Source organism: Lepisma saccharinum, chromosome 29 (genome assembly GCF_977018435.1).
Source record: "Lepisma saccharinum chromosome 29, izLepSacc3.1, whole genome shotgun sequence".
Lineage (NCBI taxonomy): Eukaryota > Metazoa > Arthropoda > Insecta > Zygentoma > Lepismatidae > Lepisma > Lepisma saccharinum.
The window spans coordinates 6,421,306-6,449,038 of record NC_139257.1 but is presented as its reverse complement, the minus strand read 5'-3'; the positions used below and the strand labels follow the sequence as shown (position 1 = coordinate 6,449,038).

Here is a 27,733-nt window from a genome sequence, read left to right as displayed (position 1 = left end):
AATTACTTGCCGCAATAGAAGAATCATTAATTTTGAAATGTACGAGGGGATGCTGAAAAGTTCGTAGCCCAGCGTAGAAGGGATGCACTTGGAATGATGAAACTTCATAGATACTCAACATACTCCCCTCGAAGCTCAATGCACTTTCTAGCCTGGTGCTCTAACTTTTGCAAACCACTTTAAAATATTCTGAAGTTTGCTTCTCGCACCAATGCTCTGTGACCATAATCACCTCCTGATCTGGGGCAAAATGACGTCCCTTCAGGTGTTTTTTTGAGCTGAGGAAGCAGAAAATAGCCCGATGGAGCCAGATCAAGACACTGAAAACCCAGATCTTGCAATTTCTGCTGTGTTGCTGCTGCTCGATGGGTAGGGGCATTGTCATGGAGAAACAGGACACTCTTTTTGAGTTCGCTTACTGAGCAGACATGGTCACTTAGTAAACCTGAAGCAACAAGAAAGCCTATCAATTATGCAACACTTTTGGTATATGTACATGCAAGGATATGTACTTTCAAGACATAATGTGAGCTTGCTCTAAACAGTTTGGGAACTTGGTCGGGCTACAAACTTTTCAGCATCCCCTCATATATAGGGTGATTCAGAATTCTTATTACACACTTCTAGGGGTTGTAGAGTGGACTGAGCACATCAATTTTTGATAAGGAACCTATGTCCGGAAACGTACCATTTTGCTACTACACAGATGACAAGATCACATAATTTCACATCTCAATGGTTGACAACCCACATTGACAGCTGGCGACATCTTCAGTCACCTGATGTCATGTGTGCTGCTTCCAACGTCCTCTGTTTACAATCTGGTGTGCTTCGACCTTCACGTCAGTTCCTATTCAGTCGTGGCTGCAGACAGTTCGCTGTTTACAATCCGGTGTGCTTCAACCTTCATTATCTAAAAGCCATCTCTGGAGGCAGTTCAAGCTTTTCCTCGGGAATAAATTAATAACATCAAAACTACCGTCGATTTTTATTTGTTTTAGTTGTGTGGTTTTTGTTTTTAACTTTTTTAACCAGTGAAGGTTTTCATCGGGGTTTTTATGCCGTCACAGTAAGTTTTTTTTATCCTCAACCTGAATCCTCAACTTACGATTTGACCATGTTTGGCACTGAAAGTTTTTATTTTCTTTACCTGATGAAGGAAGTAGTACAGACTTTCGAAATGTCGCTTTGAACCATTTCTATTCACTCACGTAAGTCATTTATATATTTTTATGTGTATTGATTGTGAGTAAAATGCACCATTGTAAAATGTTATACAAAAGTAGTATTTAACAAATTTTCAGTTTTTTAATAGAAAGTGAATTGTCTAACATAAATTAATAACTGTAAAAAAACCATTATAATCATGCTATGAGGATCTTTGGGACTGATGCGGTAATGACCGACTTCTGATGCGTTGAGACTCTGGTAATTTAAGAGAACTGTTTTACCTTAGGCATAGTTCTACCAGATGCATAATACGGTACATCGATTTAGATTTTAGAATATTTATAATACTAAAGAATACATGTTGGTATGTAGAACCGTAATTACAACCGTCTAATACATCGTAGATAGTAGGAGATGCGCGCGGAGTATGTTGCACAGCCGAGCTCACATGAGCAAGTCAGTCAGTCTATTCCCTGCGCGTGCATGCACCGCAGATGGCTCGCAGCAGAATGCTTTCATTCCCGAACATACTCCCCCCGGTTGAATGAACATAATTCAACTAATCTCCGTCTGGACTCGCAGGCGGGTGCAAGGAGAAAGGACCATGGATAGTGATAGCACACTGTCCTCCCTCTGTACCATGTGCAGACATGTGATATGAAGTCATCAACCAATCATATGGACAGTGAACTTTGCGTGTGCTGTCCTTCTCCAATTCCCTACCCTTCTTCTCTTGGTCACCTGTACTCACAACATCCCTGTTTGTTAAAATCGGGGTTGTTAAAGGTCCAGGAATTTAAAAGAACTTCAATTCCGGCCCAGAAGAGAAAATCAGCAAACATAAATGGGTTCTAGACCGTACAGAACCTTTTTTTTCTGTCAAGTATTTCAATTTGGTCCAGGAACGTTTTTTCCGGATCAATATAAATACGGTCCAGAAACCTTTTTTGTAGACTTCTGGATCAACTTAAATCCAGTCCAAGTCCCGTATTGAAATGAAACAACACACAACTTGGACCGAATTTATATTGTGCGAGAAAAAAGGTTCTAGTCCTTTTGCAGAACTCAATAGAACACATTGGAATGGATTGGTTCCTGGACCTTTAACAAGTCTGGTTAAAATGTGTAAAACACTTTGGATAAAACTGTATTTTACATCAACATTTTGCTCATATGGCTTCATTGGGACTGGACCTAGAGTTTAAAGTGGGATCCGAACCACTTTACAATGTGCATCAACCCTTTGCAAGGTGATAGCGTAAGCCACTACACTATTGGAGAGGTCCTCGTTGTAATGTGTAACAGCAAAATTTAGTTTCTTTCATTTTTGGAATAAAAATTTTGATGCTTATGAAATAGTATGAATTTCTGTTTTCACTTTTTACTTGTCAAAAATTTGTGAAATTATGCGATGAATGGAAAAATGGTTTCTACAAAAGTTGTTTATTTTTGTAAGAGGAATAAAAATATTAAACAAAAATATTTGATTTCCACTTAAAAAATTTTAGTGACCTTCAAAAAGGCTTCCTACTAAAACTATAATGGCATTCTCTTTACCCCTTAAAGTCAATTAACTTTTATTTGAAATATTTCTTTCGAAAATGCTTTGTTAGTAAGATATTTCAAGTTATTAACTTAAATGAAACAAGGGGACATGAAAAAAGAGTTCCAATTATCCAAAATTTGAATTAACAAAAACATAACATCATTAAAGATGATTTTGAGGGAAATAAGACTTATGTTTGAATTACGATGTAATTCAAATTATCCAAGTTTGAATTAAGGGCATGCGATACAGTTTCCACGAGAGTCTTCCCAAGCCCTTCCGTCCGTGGCAGTGTGCCAACTTAGCTCTCTTGAAGCCAGATCTGGCTCTTTCATGCACTCGTTTGGCTGTGAACTGGGATCCTACCCTCATGCTCCACTATGATGCCACCACTGGTTCCGGCCCACATAGACCAACTTTTGTCATAATTATAAATTTTGCATGTGACATGATATTGTTATATTGGCTGGATCGCCCCACTCCCTCTTATCTCCCAAGCTACTTCTCTATAGCACAACGTTTGATGTGAAATTGATATAATATTGTTATCAAGGAATTCTTTATTTTCGATTTCATACAGGGTCCGGCAGAGGAGTTAGATGGTTTTGAAATGTGAATAACACCCTTAATTTTCAAAGGTACAGAAATGTATTACTACAGAAATACAGCTTATTGTATGCCATTTTTATTTACCATGACAGTTCGTGCAAAAAAAAAAATGCCTTCAATTTACTTCTATACACATTCGAAGGCCTTTTTCCTTTCCATTTAAATGACCTACGTAAGATCTTGAGTCAGCACTTTGTCCATTTGAACAATTGAAAGAAATTCAAATCAACAGTCGGCGATCCGGTGAGAAATGGGTGCCTGCTTAACTGTTTGTCAGCCAAGTAAGCATGGAGCCCTGGAATGTGCAACATCGAGCGTTTGTTGTGGAGGGATTCTTCAAGACTGGAGAATCAGTATTGAAAACTCAGCATCTTTTTCAACGTCATTTTCATGTGGCACGCCATGGGTGTGTACCAAGCTGCAACACTATCCTCGCGTGGGTGCAGAACTTCAGATTGACAGCATCAGCTATGAATAGGTCATCACCTGGCGTGTTCGAACCCATGTCATGCCACATGAAAATGACGTTGAAAAAGATGCTGCGCTGCATTTTCAATACAGATTCTCCAGTCTTGAAGAATCCCTCCACAACAAACGCTCGATGTTGCACATTCCAGGGCTCCATGCTTACTGGGCTCAGAAACAGTTAAGCAGGCTACCAACTTCTCACCGGATCCCCGATTGTTGATTTGAATTTCTTTCAATTGTTCAAACAGACAAAGCACTGACTCAAGATCTTACGTAGGTCATTCAAAAGGAAAGGAAAAAGACCTTCGAATGTGTATAGAAGTAAATTCAAGGCTTTTTTTTTTTGCACGAACTGTCATGGTAAATAAAAATGGCATACAATAAGCTGTATTTCTGTAGTAATACATTTCTGTACCTTTGAAAATTAAGGGTGTTATTCACATTTCAAAACCATCTAACTCCTCTGCCGGACCCTGTACAACCATCGGTGGATATTGAGATGGGCGATGCCACCGGATCTAGATGTTGAAAACTAAACTCTAAATTGATGACAATTTATTCTAACGATAATAGAAGTGTCCCATCCCTTTGACAACTAACATTATCCTAGAAGGCACTTTATCCAGCCTTCGTAAATCTAGCTCCATGAAAGTAAATTTAACTCCATTTAAGGTGAAATTTAGTTCTTCTGTGCGCATCAGGTTTGGCAACACTGCCAGGAGGCAAGGAGAAAAGGGTTGATCATATGGGAGTATGATTTTATTCGTTCTCTTGGGAATATAAAACTTCCGATGGAATAGAAACAGATGTCAATGGGAAGAGAGCAGTTCAAAGATGAATTTCACCAGCAGAAAAGTCGAAACTTCCATTTGATTAGCCGTAACTTGATGTTGAAGTTGATTCCCCATAAGGAAAACATGGGATTCCAAAAATTCTTATTCATCATATTTTTCAAACATGTTGTCCAGCTTAATAATAAACATAAAAAAACACAAAGCTTCCTCTTGAAACATGGAGAGAAATTCATACTCTTGGATACACCCAGGGTTTCTTTTTAGTAGCAGTGCCCAATCGGGCAATATTGAAATAAATGCACAATTGGTGCGTAACTGTATCTTCTCCCCTTAAAAAGAATCTATTGTATTCAAAATGAAACACTGTTAACTTGCTCTTATATTTTATTATAATACAATATTTAATTATTCAATTTCTTACAAATTGCAAAATTCATTTATGAATATGTGACAAACTGAATCATTCTCTAAAATTACATACCTGTATGAGCTCATAATTTACTCAAATATACATGTCACTCAATACAGTTGTTTCCATTATTCACAAAGATAATACAGAGACAGTGAGTGTTGTTTCGATTTTCCCCGTTCTGTCAAAAATATTATACACAAAATATAGATTACTACTATACATGAACAAATAGTAAAACCTTTTTCATATTAAGGCAGATTAACTTCATATTTCCAAAAGTATTTTCAAAGGTTCAAATCAAAAATACTTGTTGCATGAGAATGACCATTTTAAGTTTGGAATTCTCTTGCAAACTGACACGAAGCAACTATAATACTTCACAAGCGATTATTATGCAAAATTCTCCACGTAACATGCCACACAAATGCAAAACAGGGTGGCCAGTGTAGGATCATAATAAAATTGAAGTATAAATGAATTCCCAGTTTTCAAGGTGAACTTTCCAAAAATTCAAGATGTTTTCTCTATTTCAATCTTACTTATTACCGCATCTCCCCCTTCTCTCCCTACACACATGCACAAATATACAGTAAAACCTCGTTAACCCAGACTAATGGGGGAATAAGTTGACTGGATTAACTGAAATAACCTAAAAGAACAGTAGAAAGTGCATTAAAACTCCGTTTATAGCAACAAAACATGTTTATTATGGTGTATTTAAAGGGCATGGCCTAAATACACTATACAGTACAGTACAAAGTCTGTGGGGAAACAGAATTTCATCAGTGGTTGACTGCCTTTTCTTCGGGAAGTTCTCTTGTTGACACCTAGCTACAATTAAGACCTTGCATTCCTTTTTTTTTTTTTGTCATTTGCCTGTTCGGATTAAGCGAAGTCCAGCTTAACGAGGTTTTACTGTATTAACAACATAAAGGATCCAATGTATCCAAAAATTCTAATTCAATTAAATGGTATGGATATTTAAAATATTTAATTTTAGGTGCAGAGTTTACATTTGCCATTTCACATATTCGGACTCCAAATATATCTAAAAACACAAGCCACAAGATATATTTACGAAAAATTGTTAATTGTACAAGAATTTCAAACTCAAATTTACCTAGTCAAATTTAAAATATGCTATCTTGCATTAATCTTCCATCTGTCAGGTAGATTGTTCTGCAAAGGACACTAACAAAGTAAATGGACTGAGAGCATTCTGTTTTATTTTTCATGCAGCTTTCTTTTCCTTCCTCGACAAAAATAAAAGCTCAACTGTGAAAAACTTCCCTCAGGGCATTTATAAACATGTATAAATTTAATGGGATTTGCATTTTAATAAAAGTTGCAAGTTTTCTTGTCTACTGAGAAAAATTCATGCAGAATTCGCGCATAGATTCCCGGAGCCAATAATTCATGCATAATTCCTGGAATTCTCTGTGAGTAGCCACCCTGTAAAACAATATTTAACTGATTTTAGGATCAAATTATGATTCTGTGATTTTGCACACAATGCCAAGTCTAATGCCCACTGATACAAATTAAATCTTCACACATCAAACTGAATGTAACATTTTGATCCGATATAACAAAATGCTATGGAAGAAATTCTTAAATAAACTCTGCAAGTAGAATTTCACTCGAAGCCTTACATTATGCCTTTAAGAGTAACCGCAGCAATGTTAACAATTTTTGTAGCACCTGTATAGTCAGTCGGTAGGGCATTTCCCCCCATGAAATGGTAGCTAGCCTGCAAGCCCAGCCTTCTGCCTACACTTATGCATCAAGGCTCTGAGCATGAACTGCTTCCGGGACAAAGCACGCACTTGTTTCAGGAACACATCTAGGTCAATAACTCCACGTCGCAGTGCTTCTCCCAGGTAATAAATGGCATCCTCAGTTGCTGCTTCTTCAGCAAAAGCATTTAACAGCCTAAAACAAAACAAAGCATATTCAGTCTATTATAGATAGAGCTACATATACGTGTATATGGCGAATTAAACATCAAGATTTTGGTATAAAAACTGGACATATTTCTGGATCGAAAACAGTATATAAAATGGCATATCAATATTACAATGGTAAATAAAACACTAAATTTGATTTGAAAACTACACTTACTACACAAAATTAACATTTCACTTTTAATAGCGCTTTTATATAGTTATCAGAGTATTAAGTTTATCCCTGTATAAAGGAGTCCATTTTTGCTTCTCAAACATTTACGACAGAATTAATTTATTTTCCATGATTTGCATAACTCACGGAATAAATCAGACTCAGAAGGTGTTGTGTGTTTAAGAGTTTATTTCGCAGTTTCCAGTTCATTTCGCATCATTTCGTGACAAAACATTGTAGCACATCTTTCAAAAACCTGAAAAATTAACACTACAATGTGTTATTTCACATTTCATGTTTTCGTCAAAAATGAAATATACATGCCCCTAATTACACAGCATTGTTCAATAAGTTTTGCCTCCTGGCCTATAACTATTCAGTAAGGGAAGTTTAAGATTTTACATTTAAATAAAAATGTGGAAAGTCTGCTCTCAGAGGTTTTTTTCTGTTTGAGGTAGTGCCACTGACATTGGAGCAATAGCTTAAAAGATGTCGGACCACGTGGATGGATGATTCAAGCAGCGTGCTGTGATTGAAATTCCGGCTGTGGAAGATGTTCCACCTATCGAAATCCACCATCGGATGCGTGTGTGTGGGGAAGCATGCACAGTCAGGAGATGGGTGCAGACTGTACAAGGACAACAAAGCCACTTTGAAAGACAAGCACTGTGGTGGACGCATTCTCTGCATCCAATCGAGATATGGTGGCACATGTGTTGATGAAGTAATTTGTGGTAATCGCCGGAATAAGCAGAGGTGATCATAGATATTTTGGGCATATCACTTGGAACAGTGAATCACATCATCAATGACGAACTTGGGTTCAAAAAGTGTGTTCCAGATGGGCCATGTGCAAAATTTGGAGGAGAAGGGAGATAACTTTCTGCGTTGTATTGTCACCGGGGATGAGACATGGGCTCATCATTATGACTGAATGACTAAACGACAGGAATCCGGACTCACCTCATTCAAAGAAGTTCAAGACACAATCATGAGCTGCAAAGGTGTGCCGTTGGGGGACTACATCGAAAAGTTAAGTTACCCTTTAATAGAGTACATTCCAAACTTTCATTTCAATGTAAAATCATAAACTTCCCTCACTCAATGATGGCATATCACATACTGCTCTTCAAATATTATTAAGACTGAGATCATATCTGCCCATTGGTGCAAATATTTTTACACTAAACATGGACACCAGTCAATATCTGTGAAACTGGAAACAAAAAATATTGGTTTTAATAATTGGCACCAATCAAAACTTTTTCATAGTCCCACGATCCCATGGATTTTAAAGTGCAGACCAACATTTTTGAGGATTAAAAATATTTTGAGAATTAAGCAAAACATGCAAAGTTTGATTATTTTGCAGCACTTTGTACCAAACGAGGATCCTATGATTAAATGGTATGTCTTTTAAATGTGTGAGTTGGAAATTTAATAGTGGCAACTAATTATTCTCAAATGACTCAAGAGAGATACCTCTGTGAAACGTTTACAGTCCTTCGATGTAATCACCAGCATTGTGTACAACCGTTGCCAGTGATGTGGAAGGCACAGTGTTCCCACGTGAACTTGAAATGTATTTTCCCTGAGATTTCCCAGAGTTTCCCAGAATCTTCAATTTTTTTCCAGAGTAGTCAATACACAATGCAATATTGCTGTATTTTTTAAACAATAGCCTCCATTTCACCTCATAGCCATAACATCACCACTTTAATATTATTATTATTAGAGATGAGCTGGACTAGCTGGTTATTAATTTTATATTTCTGAGTGCTTCAGCTTTTGTGGCTATTTTGCACCCTTCTAAGTATAGAGGGAAAATTCCCTTATCTAAAAACCCTTACCTTATAATTAGAAAATTTAAAGAAAGGGGTGTAAAGAAACCTTGGAGAAATGATAAAAATGCAACTTGTAAAGGGACTTCCAAAGGACAAACACGAAATTTTAAAAAAGCAAGGATAGTCTAAAAACTCCTCAGAAACAGTATAAAAGGAGCAGCGCTCTTCTCAAAAAAGATAAAAACATTTGATAAAACACTGCCATCATCTTCCAACATGGATGGATGATAAACCATTGCGAAGGTTAAAACTCTGTCTGAGAAAATTAAAATCGGCACATGCGAGAACAATGTGCCGGACACTTAATACAACAGTATGGCACAGCAGAGGGTCCAGCCCTTGCAGCAAATGGCAATGTGTGAGACAGCTGTGTCAGATTCGAAGCAGAGTGAGTGAATGAGAAGGTTTACTTTCTCGTCAAGCATGTCTCCATGGCCGACCAGTTTCAAGTGAAAACATTCACGGAAGGAGCCGCTGTTCTGTTTTTATTATGGAACAACGCAAAAGTCAGCTATTGGCATATTTTTAACATGTGTACTTTCATATCGTGAGAAAAGAAAATGTGTCTCATCTCATGTTCTGAACAACTGTGGCAAATCTTCTCCTCTGATTTCATGATGTACGTCGCCTCTCCTTGCCTTCTTTATAACACTGCCGCCAGGGACGGCTACAGGGGTGGACCCAAAAATTCCTGTGCCCATCCGATTGCCCACCCAATCAAATTCAATAAATATATGAGGAGTTGCGGATATGAAGGGCGAACTCAACAAATGTACATTGTGAGGGAAATGCATCTCAAGTTGTCAGGCACAGTGTGAACTCCACAAAAACTTGGTAACAGTAGATCGGAATGTTTCATGCATGATTTCCAAATATTTTTGTGGAGTTCGCACTGTGCCTGACAACTTGAAATGCATTTCCCTCACAATACGTTTGTTGAGTTCGCCCTTTGTATCCGCAACGCCTCATATACAATTAGGAAATGCAGATGGTTCTGTAAGTATAGGCTATATTGTCGATACTAGAAATACTAGAAAGTTCACAAGCTTCATCCCATAACAAGCTTTGATGTCATTTGGCGAAACTTTTGTCTAGTAAGTAAGTTTACAAAAATTACCAAATATCCTGTTGGATGAAATCAATTTAAGCTTTTCTTTCTTCTTTCTTAATTTTGTCATTGGAAAGCTAAAGGTACTATCAGAACTCTTTTTTTAAAATGTGATCTAATTAACACTGCTTAGATAGAAGCAATCAATAGGCTTAGTAAGTTTTATGGGATACTTACAATTATAAGGTTTATGATCAAGAGTTAATCAGAATTTAGGAGGATTTGGAGGGTTGCAGCTCCCAGCCTTCAATGGGGAAAAATTGATTCGAAAGCAGCCATATATTGAATATATATATATATATATATATATATATATATATATATATATATATATATATATATATATATATATAAATCAAATAAGGTAAAAGGAAACACTCACCGGACAGTAGGAAAATTCAAAATTTTCGCTAATTTATAGCATCATCGGTGTGAGAAGAAACAGAAGATGGAACCGGAAGTTGGGGTCCTGCAGAGTTGCCAGGTCCCCATTGAAAAAGAAGCGGTGCGTAGAACGAAAAAAAAACACTGTTTCGTTTTTTTTTCGTTCTACGCACCGCTTCTTCTTCAATGGGGACCTGGCAACTCTGCAGGACCCCAACTTCCGGTTCCGTCTTCTGTTTCTTCTCACACCGATGATGCTATAAATTAGCGAAAATTTTGAATTTTCCTACTGTCCGGTGAGTGTTTCCTTTTACCTTATTTGATTTTTACTTAGCCCTTTTGGCCCTCCTTGCTTTTATCCATATATATATATATATATATATATATATATATATATATATATATATGGAATGTGGAAAAATATTTAAAAATATTTATAACTAACCATCTGACACGACTTGGGCTATAGGTTATTATAGACTAACTGAAACTGTCCATAAATGGAAGTGAGTTCTTGATGTTGTCAGCACCGGCCCTCCACATAAATCTCGGCCTGGGTATGATCAGAGTAAAAAACAATAAAAAAAAATAAAAAAAATCTTCTTTACCTTGCTTCCTCCAGATATGCACGGAATTATATTGACCATTTTAATTGGGTCCACACTGCAATACCAGGAAAGAAGACATGCGGAATTATATGTTTGATTGATTATTTTTTTTTTAAAAAAAAATTTGCTTTCCTTCACTTTTGGCTAATCGTAATGATGATATGATGAAATGAATGGACACTCACAAAAACACCCATACTCAGACCGGGATTCGAAACCTGGGACCCCTCCATCATAGCACACTGCAATAACCACTCTGCGGGTAATTTGATGTGCCGCTTTCTATATTCTATCACATTTTTTACATAGCTGTCATCTTCAAATAATGAAATGTATCTAAAAAAACAATTTTAAATTTGTTTTAATTAATAACGAGTACTCACAATCACTACCATACCGAGGTGACCAAAGTTTAATGTAACAGTTTTGTAGGTTTGGAAAAAATCTATTGAATTACTGAATCGATATTATTAGTGGCTAGCACTATTTACAAGTTCTCTTCCAACATATAAATTTTCACTATCAGTTATGCAGTTCTTATGATTAACTTGCATGAATTTCAAAGAAGAGGAAGAAAGTGGTGGAAAGAAAGCTTGATTCAAGGGTCTCTGAGACCTATAATGAGGCAGCCAAATTAAAGAAAAAAATTGCAAATAATCCAGTAGTGATTTTTTTTAAGTCCACATGCTCAAATAAGCTAATTGTCACTAGATCTCCATTTTAAACTGTAGTCCTAATGAGTGTGCATTGTGCGTCTTCCACTGCGAAACAAACCAATCAAACCCAGGACTACTTAATTATAAGGCGAGAGCGTTACGCGATCGGAGAGACGATATACAGAAATAACTCCGTCAACCATATCATTTTATCATAACATAAGAAGCGTCCATTTAAGAGGTGGATTACACTATTATTATGATTGGCCCCTGGACGTCTGTAGAATTTTTTCCAAAGGAGGGGAAAACATGGTAATTTGTTCCGGCCCCTTAATAGTGTTGCCCCTCAAAGAAACACTGATTAAAATTGAAGCTCTCATGTTCCTACACACCCGCCCATCCAATAATTAACATAATTTTCTGTGAATGAAATGAAATATATGTGTGAAATGTATAAGTTTATGGTAAGATCCATTTTCCATGGAGGGGTGTTCCCCCTGTCACTTTCTCCCCCTTCTGAACACCCATGGATTGGCCCGAGATTTAAACTATTTATTTCACGTACGGACAAAAAATATTTGAGACTTCCATAAAGCAACATCGTTGTTCGCAGAGTTATCTGTTTTGATAAAAAATGAAGCATTGTGGCGTTGAAATTACTAGGAGTAGGTTACCTCAACTTTCGAAGTGCTATGAACTGTTGATACTCTTATTTGTGGAAAGTAATCAAGACTGATTTGGCTCATTGTTATATTTCACGTCGATTTTCTGCTAGTTTTGACCAGTGGTGACGGTGAGGTTGAATGGTAATTACACGAACCTCATGAAGGTACGAACACAAACAAGCACGTAGACACGAAACACCAAAAGGAATATCTTGACTGAGGTTACAGGTGCCAGAGACTCATTTGCCTACAAGAATACAGTCTCCAGGGTGTACTATTCAGGAGGGAGGTTGACATTTGAGTTTGTTCAAAAAGAGAGAGGGGGGGGGGGAATATATGTTAGTCAAACTCACATAATGCCTTACATTTGTACTGCTCACCCTCATTTATCAATATAAAACTTCTGTCCACCAGGTCGAAAAATTCTGGCACCACCCCTGACTGCGACACTGCACTCTTCTTCATTGCAACTTGAGACCAACCACTGCCATAACCTTCCATCATGTATCGTGTTTGAAACTAACATTGTGTTTTTGTAACATTGTTATAGCTTGGTTACTATTTAGGACAGTAAAGTAGTAGCAGTAGTTCTAATAAGACTCCATACTCACTCACGTAAGTAGTTAAATTAATTAATACTATTTAACGTATTTATTTCCTTCATTAGTGAGTAACACACACAAATCTACAATATGCTAGCTTGGTTACGTGCAAATCAACCGTATTTTATGAAAATTAGTACGTACGAGGGATATTTTTTAAGTAAGGTCCATTTTGCAATAAAAACAAAGTAAGTAAATGATTTTTAAAAAAAAACACATTTATTTTCTGAATTTACATACACTTCTCTATTTTTCTACATAATTTCCTTGCCGGTTTAAACATTTATCGTAACAAACTACAACTTTTTGGATACCCTCCTCAAAGAACTCTGCCGCCTGTGATGACAGCCAGTAACTAACTGTTGTTTTCACTTCCTCATCAGTGTCTAAACGCTTGCCGCCCAGGAAGGTCTTCAGATGGCGGAAGAGGTGGTAAGTCGCTAGGCACAAGGTCTATTTGTGAATACTATTTGAAATTGCACTTGAGCTCCCGGCATTCTTTGAGCAGCATCATGGCAACTGTGTTTTATGTTTTGTTAGTAAACTTTTTGCTGCAAGGAACAACAATTAACTCAGCTTCCATGAAAAGTAACTCGCTATCATCAGAGTTCTATGAGGAGAGTATCCAAAAACTTGTACTTCGTTACAATAAATGTTTAAACCGGCAAGGAAATTATGTAGAAAAATAGAGAAGTGTATGTAAATTCAGAAAATAAATGGTTTCTTGAAAAAGATTTACTTACTTCGTTTTTATTGCAAAACAGACCTTACTTAAAAAATAACCCTCGTATAACACAGAATTACGTAGAAATGCATTACATACAGATAAGGTTTAATTAACACGTTTTTAAATTATATTTTGCTGGGACCTACAGTAATTTACATATAAAACAGCATTATGCAGAACTGAGTTACATATAAAGCAGTCGCAACTGTAATAATAATAATACATCTAAACAAATTCTAACAGTATGATTTTTTTTCCTTTTGTAATCAGTAAACTTAGAATCACTGCTGTGTAGACTTGCATGTAATGGCATTCAAATGGAGCATGTATGCCCTGGATTCCCACAATTCACAAAAACAAAATTCCCTGACTTCTTGTGGTTTTAAAGTATTGTTAGCGATGGGTCAATATCAATTTTTAATCATACCAATAACTGATAAAGTAAAAAAGAAAAAGTAAAGTGTTCCCCTGTGCTTTGCACCATGCCACGAAGGTGTATAGGGGTGTGTGGAATTAGGGGCCCACACTTTCTTGATCACGGCATAAGGTGGGGATGATGTGATCAGCACCATGTCCCTGGCTGCCTTAAGTCCCCAGAGTTTCAATCAGGTACCCACTTTATATGATGCTGGGTGGCGCTGGAGTCAATTGAACAGGTGGGGAAAAAAATCTCGATTCTCCCCTGCTGGGGATCGAACCTGGGTCTCCCGCATGGTAGTCAGATGCCCTAACGACTGGGCTACCACGTCTCTACATCCAATATAAAATTCCAAATATTCCTTGAGGAACATCGATGGTGAGCTGCAGTAGCTCAGTCGTTAGGGCATCTGACTATCATGCGAGATATCTGGGTTCGATCAGTCTGAATTTGAATCTCATCATTAGACCTTGGATTTTTAGGTTCTAAAAATTGAGCTTTCAGGTTCCTACAATAGACTCTAAAAATCCTAAAATAGGTTCTAAAAATTCTAAAATAGGTCCTTAAAATATTAAGTTAGGCTCGAAAAATCTTGAAGTAGGTTCAAACAAACTTAAAATAGTTCAAAATTCCTGAAAAATGCTGATTAGGTACAGTCACCAGCAATGAAAATGGGACACCTATATCCTGAAATATGCACTATGTTGCATAATGTTATGTGTGTTACCTAACCCTACGGTGATGGCAGAACTTACCACTCTTCACCGTATAGTTAGACAACAATGTTTTTTCATGTTATCCACAGTCAAACTCAGCAATTTTGTCTGTTAGGATCATCTTAGATGCTGAAAATAATATTTCAACAAAAACATAGTCAATGGTGTAAACTTCAATGCTCAAATGTTAGTTTTCAAGGTGTGAATGCCACAAAGCACCGAAGTGATGCGAAAGTTAGGAAAACCACACAGATCAGACCACTTCGGACTGTACAGGTAACAGTGGCACCAGATATTTGAGCTTTGAAAAACCACCATGGGTTTAGAGGAAGGGAAATTGACCGAGAGTATGTTCCAAACACGTTCATCATTGAATTTTTTAGTGACCAAACAAAGCAAATGTCTCTGTGTGACATAAAATTCCTGTAAGACCTTTAAAAATGTATAAAAACCTAAAAAAAGGTTTGAATTAGGCACATAAACCTAAAATAGGTCTAACAAGCAAAATAGTTTTTTAGGCACTATAAAACAACCTCAGTTGTTGTGCTTTTTAACAACTGACATAACATATTATTTCTTACATACCTGTAAAGTAAAAATAGGTTAAACACCTAAAATCCGAGGTCTACTTATCACACTATCATAGAGACTGGTGCTTATCCACTACATAATGATAAGTGCTGGGAAACTGTTCACACATGTTTACTTAAAATTATCATTATTAGTTGCTGGGACTTTGGACTGCTGTTGAATGTGTTATTCAGGGAGAAATTACAGGAATGTATACCGGGTGTACACGAAGTGTCCGACACATTTCAATTATTAATAAATTAGAAACTAATGAAGATACAAAGAAGCTGGTTGCAATGCTGGATAGATCAACTCAGAAAGTTTTATATCCTGTATCAGAACACTTCTATGAGGGTGGATCAAATGAAAACGGAACAGTGGATGTATGTGCATGGCGATAACCCTGTGTAGAAGTAGAGCGGGAGGAGGCAAAGAAGGAAACCCCTACTGCATAATGGACTCGCCCTAGATAGTTGCATGTAAGCGGTGGGGCAGCAGTATTGTCCTAGCAGAAATGAAGGGCAAACGGTCCAGCCTGTTGTCCTCTGGAATGGTTTTACTGCATGACAACGTGCGGCAACATACGTCAGCTGTTACAAAAAACACGTTGGCGATGTTTGAGTGGACAGTGTTGGAACACCCACCATACAGCCCTGATCTATTGCCATGCAACTTCCATATCAATGGTCCATTGAAAAAGGCATGGAAGGGTTGGCGCTTCCAATTGGACAATGAAGTCATGGACAATGTTCGCAACTGGTTCCGATCTCAGCCAAAAGAGTTCTACAAGCAGGGTATTCACTGCTTGGCGAAACAGTGGGACAAGGGCTTGTGTAACTTTGGAGATTACGTTTGAAATTAACCTTGTTGATTTCATTCTGTGGCCCCTGTTTCATTTTCATTTGATCCACCCTAATATGTGTGCTCCTTTTGTTGCACTTTTGTTTAAAAACAATGTCTTAAACATATCCCCACAGGAAGAAAATCCAATGGGGTTGTGGCTTTGGGGCCAAGGAATCGAACCACCAATTCAAATCCATCTTCCCGGAAAGTGTTCGTTCAAAACATGCCAAACAATGATGACGAACCTTACAAAAGCGATGAACATTGATGAACTGAAAGCCAGAATAAACAACTCAAGGTTCAATCGTGCTTTTATGCATGTACAATCACGCATACTGTACTTTGATTGGAAGAACATTAGGTAATCCACTGATTGGTAAATTTTGCTCCTTGTCATGGGTACATAGTTAAGTCGTGCAGTATCTAAAATTGTGCTTTTGTTGAAATGGGAGGCAGTTTTCTATCACATGTTTAGTCACTCTCATTATTATAATTAGAGACCAGATTTTAAAGGGAAAAGTTTTACTCTAAAAAGGACGAAATGGAAAAATTATTGCCAATAAAGGAAATTAAAAGGACTATAGGTTATTCTTGGACTCCACTAAATACTATTTTATAGAGGGAAGGTAAGGTAGAAGGTGCTTGTTCTTACTTTCCTCTAAGCTGCACCAAATAGACAATTATTGAATGTTTTGTTCAGGTAAAATACAGTCGTACAAAATATTTGATATCTTGTCAATAAAGGGGCCAAGGAAGATGTTTCTTTAAACAGGGAAAAAAGGAATGTAGGCTGAAAAACTAGTCAATAAAGGGACCAGAAAGAAAAATGTTTTAAAGAGGGAAATCAAAACCATGGAATCTTGTTGGTGGAAAATAATTAACTACGCTGTTGTTATTTATTCCATGATCCGTATTGAATAATAATAAAAAAGGAATTCCCTTTAAAATCTGGTATCTAATTATAATACTTGCACTCAAGACAAATTGTACCCAATACAATAAGAACATAATATTTAATACTTACTGTTTGTACAAGGGTGCGGTTGTTGTAACAGCTTCATCTACGTCTATAGCCTCATTCTCGGACATCGTGGATAATACTTTATCCAATTCACGCTCCTTGTCTTGAAGAATAGTTATGTTCTTATCTAATTCCATCTGGTAATATAAAACAAGAAGTATTATTATTCTACTTTTATTTGGGACACCCTGTACATATACAAACAAAAAAGACATAACTGAATTATCATCTGTAGTTTTCGAGAAATAATGTACAGTTGTCCAGAAGGAAGTAATTAGGGTGGTTTCAAACGAACCAGCATACATATAAAGGTTAAACAATTTTCACTTTATTTTCTGTCCAGCACATTCCGTGGCCTCTGACCCTAATTCCTTTTCATGGATTGTGGTTGAGCATAATATACTCTATGTGATCAGAAGTATCTGGACACCCACCTCAAAATGAAATACAAGTTTGGGCCGTAAACACTGACAGTCAATAGAGTGTTGGCCCACACCTAGTCTTGATGACAGCCTTTACTCTTGCAGGCATACTTTCAATCAGGTAGTCAAGGTTTCCTGGCGAATGGTAGCTCATTCCTTGCAGAGCGCCGAAATGAGAAGAGGTATCGGTGTGGTCTAACATGAAGTTGGCGTTCCAAAACAACCTAGAGATGTTCTATGGGATTCAAATCATGACTCTGTGCAGGCCAGTCCATTAGTGGGATGTTGTTGTCGTCAAACCACTCCCCCACAAGCCCTGCAGTATGGATGAGTGATCAGTTGTGTTGAAAGACACAATGGTCATCCCCGAACTGGTCTTCGACGGTAGGCAGCATGAAAGCGGTTAAAATGTCACCAATGTAAGCTTGTGCTGTGACATTGTCACGTAAAGCAACAAGGGTGCCACATCCCCTCCAGGAGAAACATGACCACACTGTGCCACCTCCAAATTTCGCTTGTTGGCACTATACAGTCTGGTAGATGTCATTCACCAGGCATTCGCCACACCCACACCCTACATCGGATTGCCACATTGTGTGCCATGATTCATCACCTCACACAATGGTTTTCTACTGTTTTATAGTCCAGTTTCGATGCTCCTTGCACCATGAGAGGCAACGTTTGGCATTTGCCTGTGTGATGTTTGGTTTATGGGCAGCTGCTCAGCCATGGAAACCAAGTTGCCACACCTCGCGCTGAATGGTGCTTGGAGTAGATCCTGATGCAGTTCGGAGTTCCTGTGTGATGGATGATTGACGATTACGCTGTACGACGGTCTCTGGAGGTTCACATGGGAGGTCGGCCTGCACACTTTTGGGTTGTACACGTCCCTTGACGAATTCCACTTCACTATCACATCTGAAACAGTGGACCTAGGGATGTTTAGGAGGGTGGAAATCTCCCACACAGACTTCTTACACAAGTGGCACCCAACCACCTGACTACGTTGAAAGTCTTTTCTCAGACCGTCCCATACTGCTGTCTCACGCTGTCTGCAGACTACTGAGATCGCTGACCATGTGTTTCACGTGGTAGATGGCATTACTGTTTCGCGGTGTGTCCGGATACTTTTGATCACATAGAATAGAAGATATATGATATTTACATCTCATTGGTAGAGTCATAGATGTTTCGTTTTTGATGAAAACACGAAATGTGAAATAACATTTTTCATGTTTCTGAAAGGTGTGAGGTGCATTTTCCTACACTGTTGTGTCATGAAATGATGTGAAATGAACTGCAAAATGGAAAATAGACTATTAAATACGAAATTTAGATTAGGGTTTATTTACAGATGCGACACTATCTGAAGTTTGAATTATCCTGCGAGTTACAGAAAATGAATTAATTCTGCTGTAAATATTCGAGAAGAAAAAATAGACCCCTTTATACATGAATAAATTAATACTGTGGTTTTGATTGATTGAGTTGGTTTTTTAAGTCCACTGTATGCACAGTAAGGCTAATCGGGACTGGACTTATAGCTTAAAGTGGGATCCGAACTACTATGCGCCTCTCCACCGGGAATCAAATAATACTCTGATATTTAAATAAATGTGCTATTGGTTTTCTTGTATGTATGCATTGCTTGCATTGTAGAATTATTTCTCTTGTAGTTTACAGTTATTACAAGCACAAAAACACAGTTCTTCTGGAATCAAACTAAAAATAAATGTCTGATGAAGGGAGCATATGTTCTCCTGAAACATCACAATGCAAAACTGCGTTTTTATGCTTGTAATAACCGTAGACTACAAGAGAAATCACGTGCTATTAGAAGGGATACGTTTATTTTGTGAGATAAGTGCAGTTTTTAAAATTTAGGATTATAGTCACAATTTTGGAACCAAAGTGTCATTTTATATGCTACTTTTGATCAGAGTTTTTACTGCTATAACACCCAAATTTTATTTCATTTACCACTTGGGAATCCGAATTTCACTTTACGGTAATTTTGTTTCCTTATTTACCAAAAATATGTGCCTTGGAGTTCTTACATTCATGTAAGCCACATACATTCATTTTCTACCTCATTAAAAAAAATACTTAAGTAAATATGGCAATTTCAACCATTCAACAAAAAGAGAGAGACTGAACAAGGCAACACATTAAAGACTACTATTGGGTTAAAAATTATGGAGTTTGGACTCCAATACCTACATAAAAACAAGTTCTTCTTTGTAGCTGATCAGTGGTGATTCATTCATTCTTAGTTTTGGACTTTTAACCACTGTGTTAATTTTAAAATACCAACGTTTCGGAGGCTAATTCTGCCTCGGTCTTTAGGGTAGTGTGTAATCTACTAAATCATACTTCAATTCATGGACACATGATATGGGGGATGGTGTCTATATAGAGAGTGAGAATCTGTATCACTTTACAGATACATCTCCAACCCTACTTTGGCCAGTCTGCATGCAACCATTCAGGGTCTGACAGTTGCACGTAAGCGGCACTGAAGGAGTACTACATTTTTGGGGTTGATATCTAGCAGTATCAATCCCTTGACAAGGTGGAGCCTGGGCCACCACAATATAATCCTCCCTGGCAGCCTGCATAGAAAAATAGGTCGTGGATACGAGACGAAGTGGAGCCTGGGCCACTGATAATCCTCCCTGGCACCTTCATGTACAAAGGTCCTTGTGACCGGCAGACGATGTGGAGCCTTGGCCAGAGAATAATTGTCCAAGGCAACCATTTATTCTCACTCTCCATATAGACACCATCCCCAAACACATCATATATCCAGGGATTGAAGTATGATTTAGTAGATTACACACTACCCTGAAGACAGGAGTCAGAATCAGCCTCCGAAATGCTGGTATTTTAAAATTAACACAGTGCATAAAGTCCAAAATTAAGAATAAAAACAAGTTATATCAAAATTTAGCTTATTCAATTCTACGTTAAGCTATGGTAACCATTTTCTTTTCAAGTATGTTAAATTTTTTTATCATCATGAGAACAAAGTACTGGTTCTTTGGTGGTTTTCAATAACTGCTCTCTTTGAAATTCTATAAATAAAAAAACTTGTGGTTCGATCATGATGAAATGTAAATACAGTGCAGGTAGAAAGGTTTTAAATAAAATTCTTACATTTCAGATTTTTAATATTGGCCAAAAAAATGTTCTATGAATTTTGTGGAACAACTTTTTCTTAGTATTGGAAGTCCTACAAATACGATCTTGGTCTTGTTTTGAATCTCTTTGCAGCTGTTTTTAAAATCTACTATCATTGTCATTTCCCTGGGCTACCTTCCCAGAGGCAGAGCTGCATGCCACCAGGTGCATCCCCAGGTTGCGGATAGGGAAACGGCCAGCAGATATGTTGGCTAGCTGGAAACAGTCGCGGACAAGCAGCAGCAGGATTAGAGGAGGCAGCGAGATGTGGAGTGGCATCTACATTTCAGTAAATACTGCAAGACTCCGAAGAAAATCCTGTTATGTGGCGAGGTAGAGCTAGCTGCCACTAAAAAAGCTCAGCCTCTGCTGCCTTGCAGGGAGAGGAAGGATCCCCAAAGGCTAAGGGAAAGAACCCTGACAAAAAACCAAAGGGGCAGAGAGGGCTCCGAAGGCATAGTGAAGCCAGTCTCTCTAGGGGAGTAAACCTCAATCAAAAATCCTGGTCCTCCCAGTATGGGGGTTGGGATGGGGCTGACAACCCCACACCGCAAAATTAGAAAGGTTTCGTAACCAGAAAAGGAGCCTCGGAATGGGAGCCACAAATGGAAACGACAAGGCAACGGAAAATGAATATGAAGATTGGTACATGGAACGTCCAAACACTCTATAAACCAGGGGTAATATGAGGTTTAATACAAGAACTTAAAAAATATGACATCCAGATAACAGCTATACAAGAAACAAGATGGAAAGATAAAGAAATCACTGAACATAGGACTCTTACAATTTGCTACGGTGGAAAAGAAGGAGGAAGAGAATTTGGAGTGGCATTTATAATTGATAAGAAGATTAAAAACAATATCGTGAATTTTAAACCAATCAGTGAAAGAATAAGACCTGGTTTTTTAACCTACCTTGATAAATGCACACACCCCAACAGAGGAAAAGGATGAGGTAACAAAGAATTTATTCTACCAACAGCTAGAAAGAGTCTATGATTCAATGCCCAATAATGATACAATAATAGTCTTAGGACACATGAATGCCAAAATTGGAAAAGAGCAAGAATCTAGAGGAACGATAGGTATTCATAGTCTGCACAATGAATCCAATGAGAATGGGATGAGACTAATGGAATTTGCAGTAAGTAAGAACATGATAATTAGCTCCACTATTTTCCCACATAAAGATATACGCAAAAGAACATGGATATCACCAGATGGTCAAACAATCAAATTGACCATGTCCTAATAGATAAAAGATTCGCCACAAGCATATTAGATGTAAGAACCATGCGAGGAGCACATTGTGGATCGGATCACCACCTGGTAACAATCAAATACAGATGCAGAATGAACAAAAATAATAGGCAGGACAAATACAAGACTGAGGGATTATAACAAGAAGAAAAACTCACTGAATACAGAGGAGTTATAAAGGGAAAAAATGCAAACAAACCCAATAATACCAGGAGACTCTATAGAGGAAATGTGGGAAAAAGTAAGGGAGAATGTAACAACAACAGCGAGAGAAATATCAAGAGAAACCAAAACAACAGGAATGGTTTGATACGGAATGTAAGGAAGCGATTGAATTTAGGAATAGAAAATATATGGAATACCAGGATAGACCAACTAGAGGAAGAGAAGAAATGTATAAAGAAGCAAGAAGGACAGCGGATAAAATTTGTAGAAAGAAGAAATGGAAATATATAAATGATAACCTGAGACAGATAGAAGAATTTAAGGCAAATAATATAAAACAAGCTTTTAGAAAAGTTAGATCCTTCAAAGAAGGATACAAACCAAGAACAGATCTAAAGTGAGGGAGAAATAGTAAGTGAAAGACAGGAGATTATGCAAGTATGGAAAGATAATTTTGAGCAGCTACTAAACCCACCCCTGAAAGTAGTAGATAATGTAATAGAAATACAGATAAATAGAGAACAGCAAGATAATATAGAAGTACAAATCGAACCACCAACAGAAGAACAACTTAAGAAAGTAATGGACAGACAGAAAAGGAATAAGGCACCGGGAAGAGATGGCATACCCAGTGAACTACTCAAAAAAGGAGGACCGGAAATAATAAAGGCAATATACCAGTTGATATATAAAATCTGGGAAGAAGAACATATGCCGGAAGAATGGAAGAATAGTATTATATGCCCTATTTATAAAAAAGGGGATAAGCTAACATGTAACAACTACAGAGGTATATCACTTCTGTCAACAGCATATAAAATATTATCAGGACTTCTTAAAGAGAGATTGGAACCCTTGGCGGAAAAATGCATAGGAGAATACCAAGCAGGTTTTCGAATAGGAAGATCAACAACAGACCAGATTTACACATTAAGACAGATTACTGAAAGATGCTGGGAATACAACATGGATCTATATATGATTTTTATAGATTTTAAACAGGCATATGATAGTGTACTGAGAGGGCAATTGGAAAACATAATACGGACGTTTAAAATACCAGAAAAACTGATTAAACTGATTAGTCAGACAATAACAGGAACCAAAAGCCAAATTAAAATACAGAACAAACTCACAGAAGACATACTAGTGAACCAGGGATTGAAACAAGGTGACGGACTTGCTCCTTTACTTTTCAATATGGTTTTAGAATATATAATAAGACAAACTAACATAGACAGAAATGGCACTATAGTATATAAGACCACTCAGATAATGGCTTACGCAGACGATGTAATTATCATTTCAAGAATAATGGCAGCAGCAGAAGAAACATATACTCAATTTAAAAATGCAGCTAAAACAGTTGGCCTACAAATAAACTTAAATAAAACATAAATGATGATCCAGAGTCTAAACACCAAGGCATATGATGCAAGAAAAACAATATCAGTAGGTAATGATGATATTGACCTAGTAGAAGAATTTGTATATTTGGCAGCAAAAATACATAAAGATGGAAATGAAAGCTATGGTATCAAAAGAAGAATAAATCAGGGAAACAAAGTTTATTTTTCCCTATTGCTGATATTCAAAACCAGGGAAGTACACAGAGTAACTAAGGTTAAACTATATAAATCTATAATCAGACCAACATTGTACTATGGAAGCGAGAGCTGGACGTTCAATAAGAAATCCAAGATGGACCTGGATGCTTTGAAAGGGAAATTATGAGAAGATTATGGGACCAGTAAGAGACAGAGACGGATGGAGACTAAGGTACAACAATGAATTGTACCATCTATACAAAGAATTATGTATATCCCACTTTATTAAATTTAAAAGACTAGAGTGGGCAGGATACGTCCAAAGAATGGATGCACATCGCATACCCAAGATAGTGGTTTACAGTACAATAGGAGGTAGAAGGTCTGTAGGGAAACCCAGGAGAAGATGGATGGAGGTTGTGGAGGAAGATGTGAAAGGAATGTTAGGAATAAGAAATTGGAGGGGGAAAGCTTTGAACAGAGAAGCATGGAGGGGCTCTATTATGGAGGCCAGGGCTCGATATCGGGCTGCAGCGCCATAGAAGATCATTGTCATTTCACATCACAAAACCTATTTTATACAGATTTTAATTCACTGGAGTAAATAAGTTAGTTGAACGTGGCAACACCGCACACAGTGAAAGCCTGAAGTTTCCACGGTTCAACGGACATTGTTGTAGTGACAGCATAAGCTAACTTTTGATGTAACTTGTTTTTATGTAGGTCTACTCGTTAATTCTTCACTGGAGTATCCATAATTTTTAATCCAATAGTACATGGATGTTTTAGACTTGACGAGACAATGTAATCTTTGCACAGGGTGTCTCAGCTGATTCGCCCTGATTTAAATCTTTATTTAAAAAAAAGTACAACAATAGATACAAACTTACGCAAGGTACTTGTTGGCAAGAGGAAGATTCAAAGTTTATTTTAGTATGTTTTCAATATGGTCACCGTGCAGTTTGGCAACACAATGAAGGCAAACACTAGTACTGCATCGGACCACTTCTGCTCCCTAAAACGCGTCCGAATCTCCCACGCTCGAGCATGCTATGAGTGGAATGATTGACCACGTCCCGTATTTCAGAGCCTAATAAGCAGCATACGAGGGTGGATCATTAAGTATCGCACATTTTTCCCCACTATGTTATTGTTGCTGGGACGTTGAAATTTTACAGATTTATAGCTTGAAGTTCGCGCTAGAGACGGCATTTGTTCGATCAGGTATAACTCTTGCTGCAGAAGCGTGAACTACTTAACAAAGATGGCGCACATGTTATTGTCATCAACGTGTGAAAAGCAAAGAGCCGCAGTTCGTTTCTTGTGGACGAAAGGACAAAACCAGAGTGAAATTCTTAGGGAAATGTTGGGCGTGTATGGGGAAGACCGTTTGGACCGTAGCAACATCTCCAGGAGTTGCACATTATTTCAAGGAGGCCGTGTGAACCTTGTTGACTCGCCACGTCAACGGAATGTTACAGCCATTGAGCAGGCAATTCTCAACGACCGGCGGATCCATCTCAGAACCTTGTCAGGGCAGTTCAACATTTCAGACTTCCATCTGTTTGGCCCAATGAAGAAATTCCTAGGTTGCCAGCGCTTCAATTCCGATGAAGAAGTGCAATCGGTTGTGCGCAGATGGCTGTATTCCCAATTAACGGAGTTCTATGAACAGAGTATATTGAAACTAGTGCCACGATGGAAAAAAATGTGTTGAAAGACTTGCCTCCTATGTCGAAATGTAGCTAAAAGATGTGGTTTCAATGTGTATAATTTATGTTGTCTTACCTCAAGGAATATAGAAGTATTTTAGGAAGAGCCTTCCGAGACACGGAGCTCTCCCATTGGCCAGAAGCCGCAACGAGCTCTGACGTGACCAAGGGGATCTGTCAAGGGGCGAGGCTCGCGTAGCAATGGAAGCTTACGGGAAATATTTTCATTTTTAATTGTCCATATCTTGGTTCTATTAACCATTTGCAGCAGAATAATAAGCAAAACGCAAGGAATAAGACCTAGGCAATAATATGAAGAAGTTTACAGCACGCAATTACAATAAATGGCATTATACAAATCAAACAAAAAGTAATCACGACTATCCTCTTATATCGCCCCTACATTGAAATCTGAAGTTGCGTATGGGTAAATACATACAATTTTACGTATTAAATATTTCGCTACCACACCAATACTTATTATCCTTCATACCTTCAAATTTTCACAGATGTTTGTTATTAATAATTTGTTCATTATAATTTATATATCTAGTATACATAGGATGTCGCTGTCGCTGTTGTTATATGACGTCGCTTTTCTACGTATTTAGGGTAACCGCAACAATATCAATGAATGATGAAATGATAAATTTGATGGGCTAGATGAGTGTGGCAAGCACTGGTGTACGCAGGGGGGGCTTAAGGGGCTGCAGCCCGCCGAAATTCTTAGAAAATAAAAAAATCAAATGAAGACAGTAATGAAGTAAAAAAAAAAAACTTTAAAATGACCCCCAATTACTATTTTTGTGTTTGAATAACTTTTAAAACGAAGGATTAAAATGGTAATTGGAGCTCGTATTTAATGAACATAGAACAGCGACAACGGGATCAGCGAAATTGATTTTCGGCGATACATTCTATGAACCAATCTCATTCTGTTCAGTAAAGGTTAGATTCATGGCACTGAACCCGCGTACAATTTGAATTGAATTAACACAATCCTTGAGTGAGGTGGAAATGGGTTTTGGATATTTTTTTTTTGTAGATGTGAAAATCTTTAACTAGTGATGCAAACATGCTTTCGCTTACATTAAAGTTTACACTATGGTAAAATTGCAGAAATATTCTACCTAAACTGATTTGTATTTAAAAAACCGTAACATCAAAATACGTTTTTTAGAAATTAATAAATAAATAATAAATGGATAAAATGCAATGTCGTGGGAAAGCGTAATCCCTTAATAAATTCAAGGAAACTCGTGCCAGCTCGATGGCGAATCTGGTCAACCGCGTGTTCGACTTTGAATCCCATCACTGAAGTTCCCGACTTGGAGTCACGTCGTGGGCATTGATGTTCTTTGTGCCTGCCCTTTCATCAATTTTATGTGATCAACACTCATCGCCGCGATTAACCAAAAGTGGTAAAAAAAAGCGACGTCAAATAACAAATACATGAACAATAGGCCTGGCCTCTGTCTTGGTTTAGCAATCTGATTTGTTAATCACTATACGGTGGAGGCCGAGGCGGAAATAAATATCAGTAAGAATAAAAATTCATTACAACTTACCCTTCCTGGAGACTTATGATTTTGAAGACGATGCTGGGCCTCCCCGATGGCGCAGTGGTAGCGTCGTCGCCTTGTAATCAAGGGGTCCCGGGTTCGATACCCGGTGGAGGCACAAGTGGTTCGGATCCCACTTAAAACTGTAGGTCCAGTCCCGATTAGCCTTTCTGTGCATAAAGTGGACTTAAAACACCAACTCAACAACAACTCAACTTGAAGACGAAGCTACCCACTGTCGTCTTTTTCTCGCTGCACTTGCTTCCATGGACTTGAGTTTCATTAGTTTATTCAAATGTCGAATTCTAATAAAAGTTCTTGTTCTGACATACAGGGAAATCATCTTTTCGTTAACTTCAGGAAATTTTGACTGAAGTACTGTCTTTAGAGTGTCCATAACTTTATGTTGCTTGGAAACAGTTGACCCATGGAAGGATGCAAACACAATTTCAAATTGAATAACTTTTTCCATATCCGAACCACTACGTGCCTCCACCGGGTACTGAACTGGAATCCCTCGATTATAAGGCGATGATGCCATCATTACGCCATCGGGGAGGCCCTCAAAATAGAAATAGATTTGGTGCCAGATTCCTTAAAGCCC

General features: G+C 37.7%; 1 protein-coding gene across 2 annotated transcripts in view; it reads right to left on the bottom strand.

Moving 5' to 3' along the window:
- Positions 1-6,272: 6,272 nt before the first annotated feature.
- TSG101 (tumor susceptibility gene 101) overlaps positions 6,273-27,733 on the bottom strand; it is a 104,342-nt gene continuing 82,881 nt past the window's right edge. For both annotated transcript variants that reach the window (XM_083114367.1, XM_083114366.1), the window contains 2 exons: positions 17,283-17,416; positions 6,273-6,931 (listed from right to left, as the gene is read on the bottom strand). In XM_083114367.1, the coding sequence (XP_082970493.1) occupies positions 6,745-6,931; positions 17,283-17,416 (321 nt within the window). In that variant the 3' untranslated portion in view covers positions 6,273-6,744. The remainder of the gene's footprint in view (positions 6,932-17,282; positions 17,417-27,733) is intronic.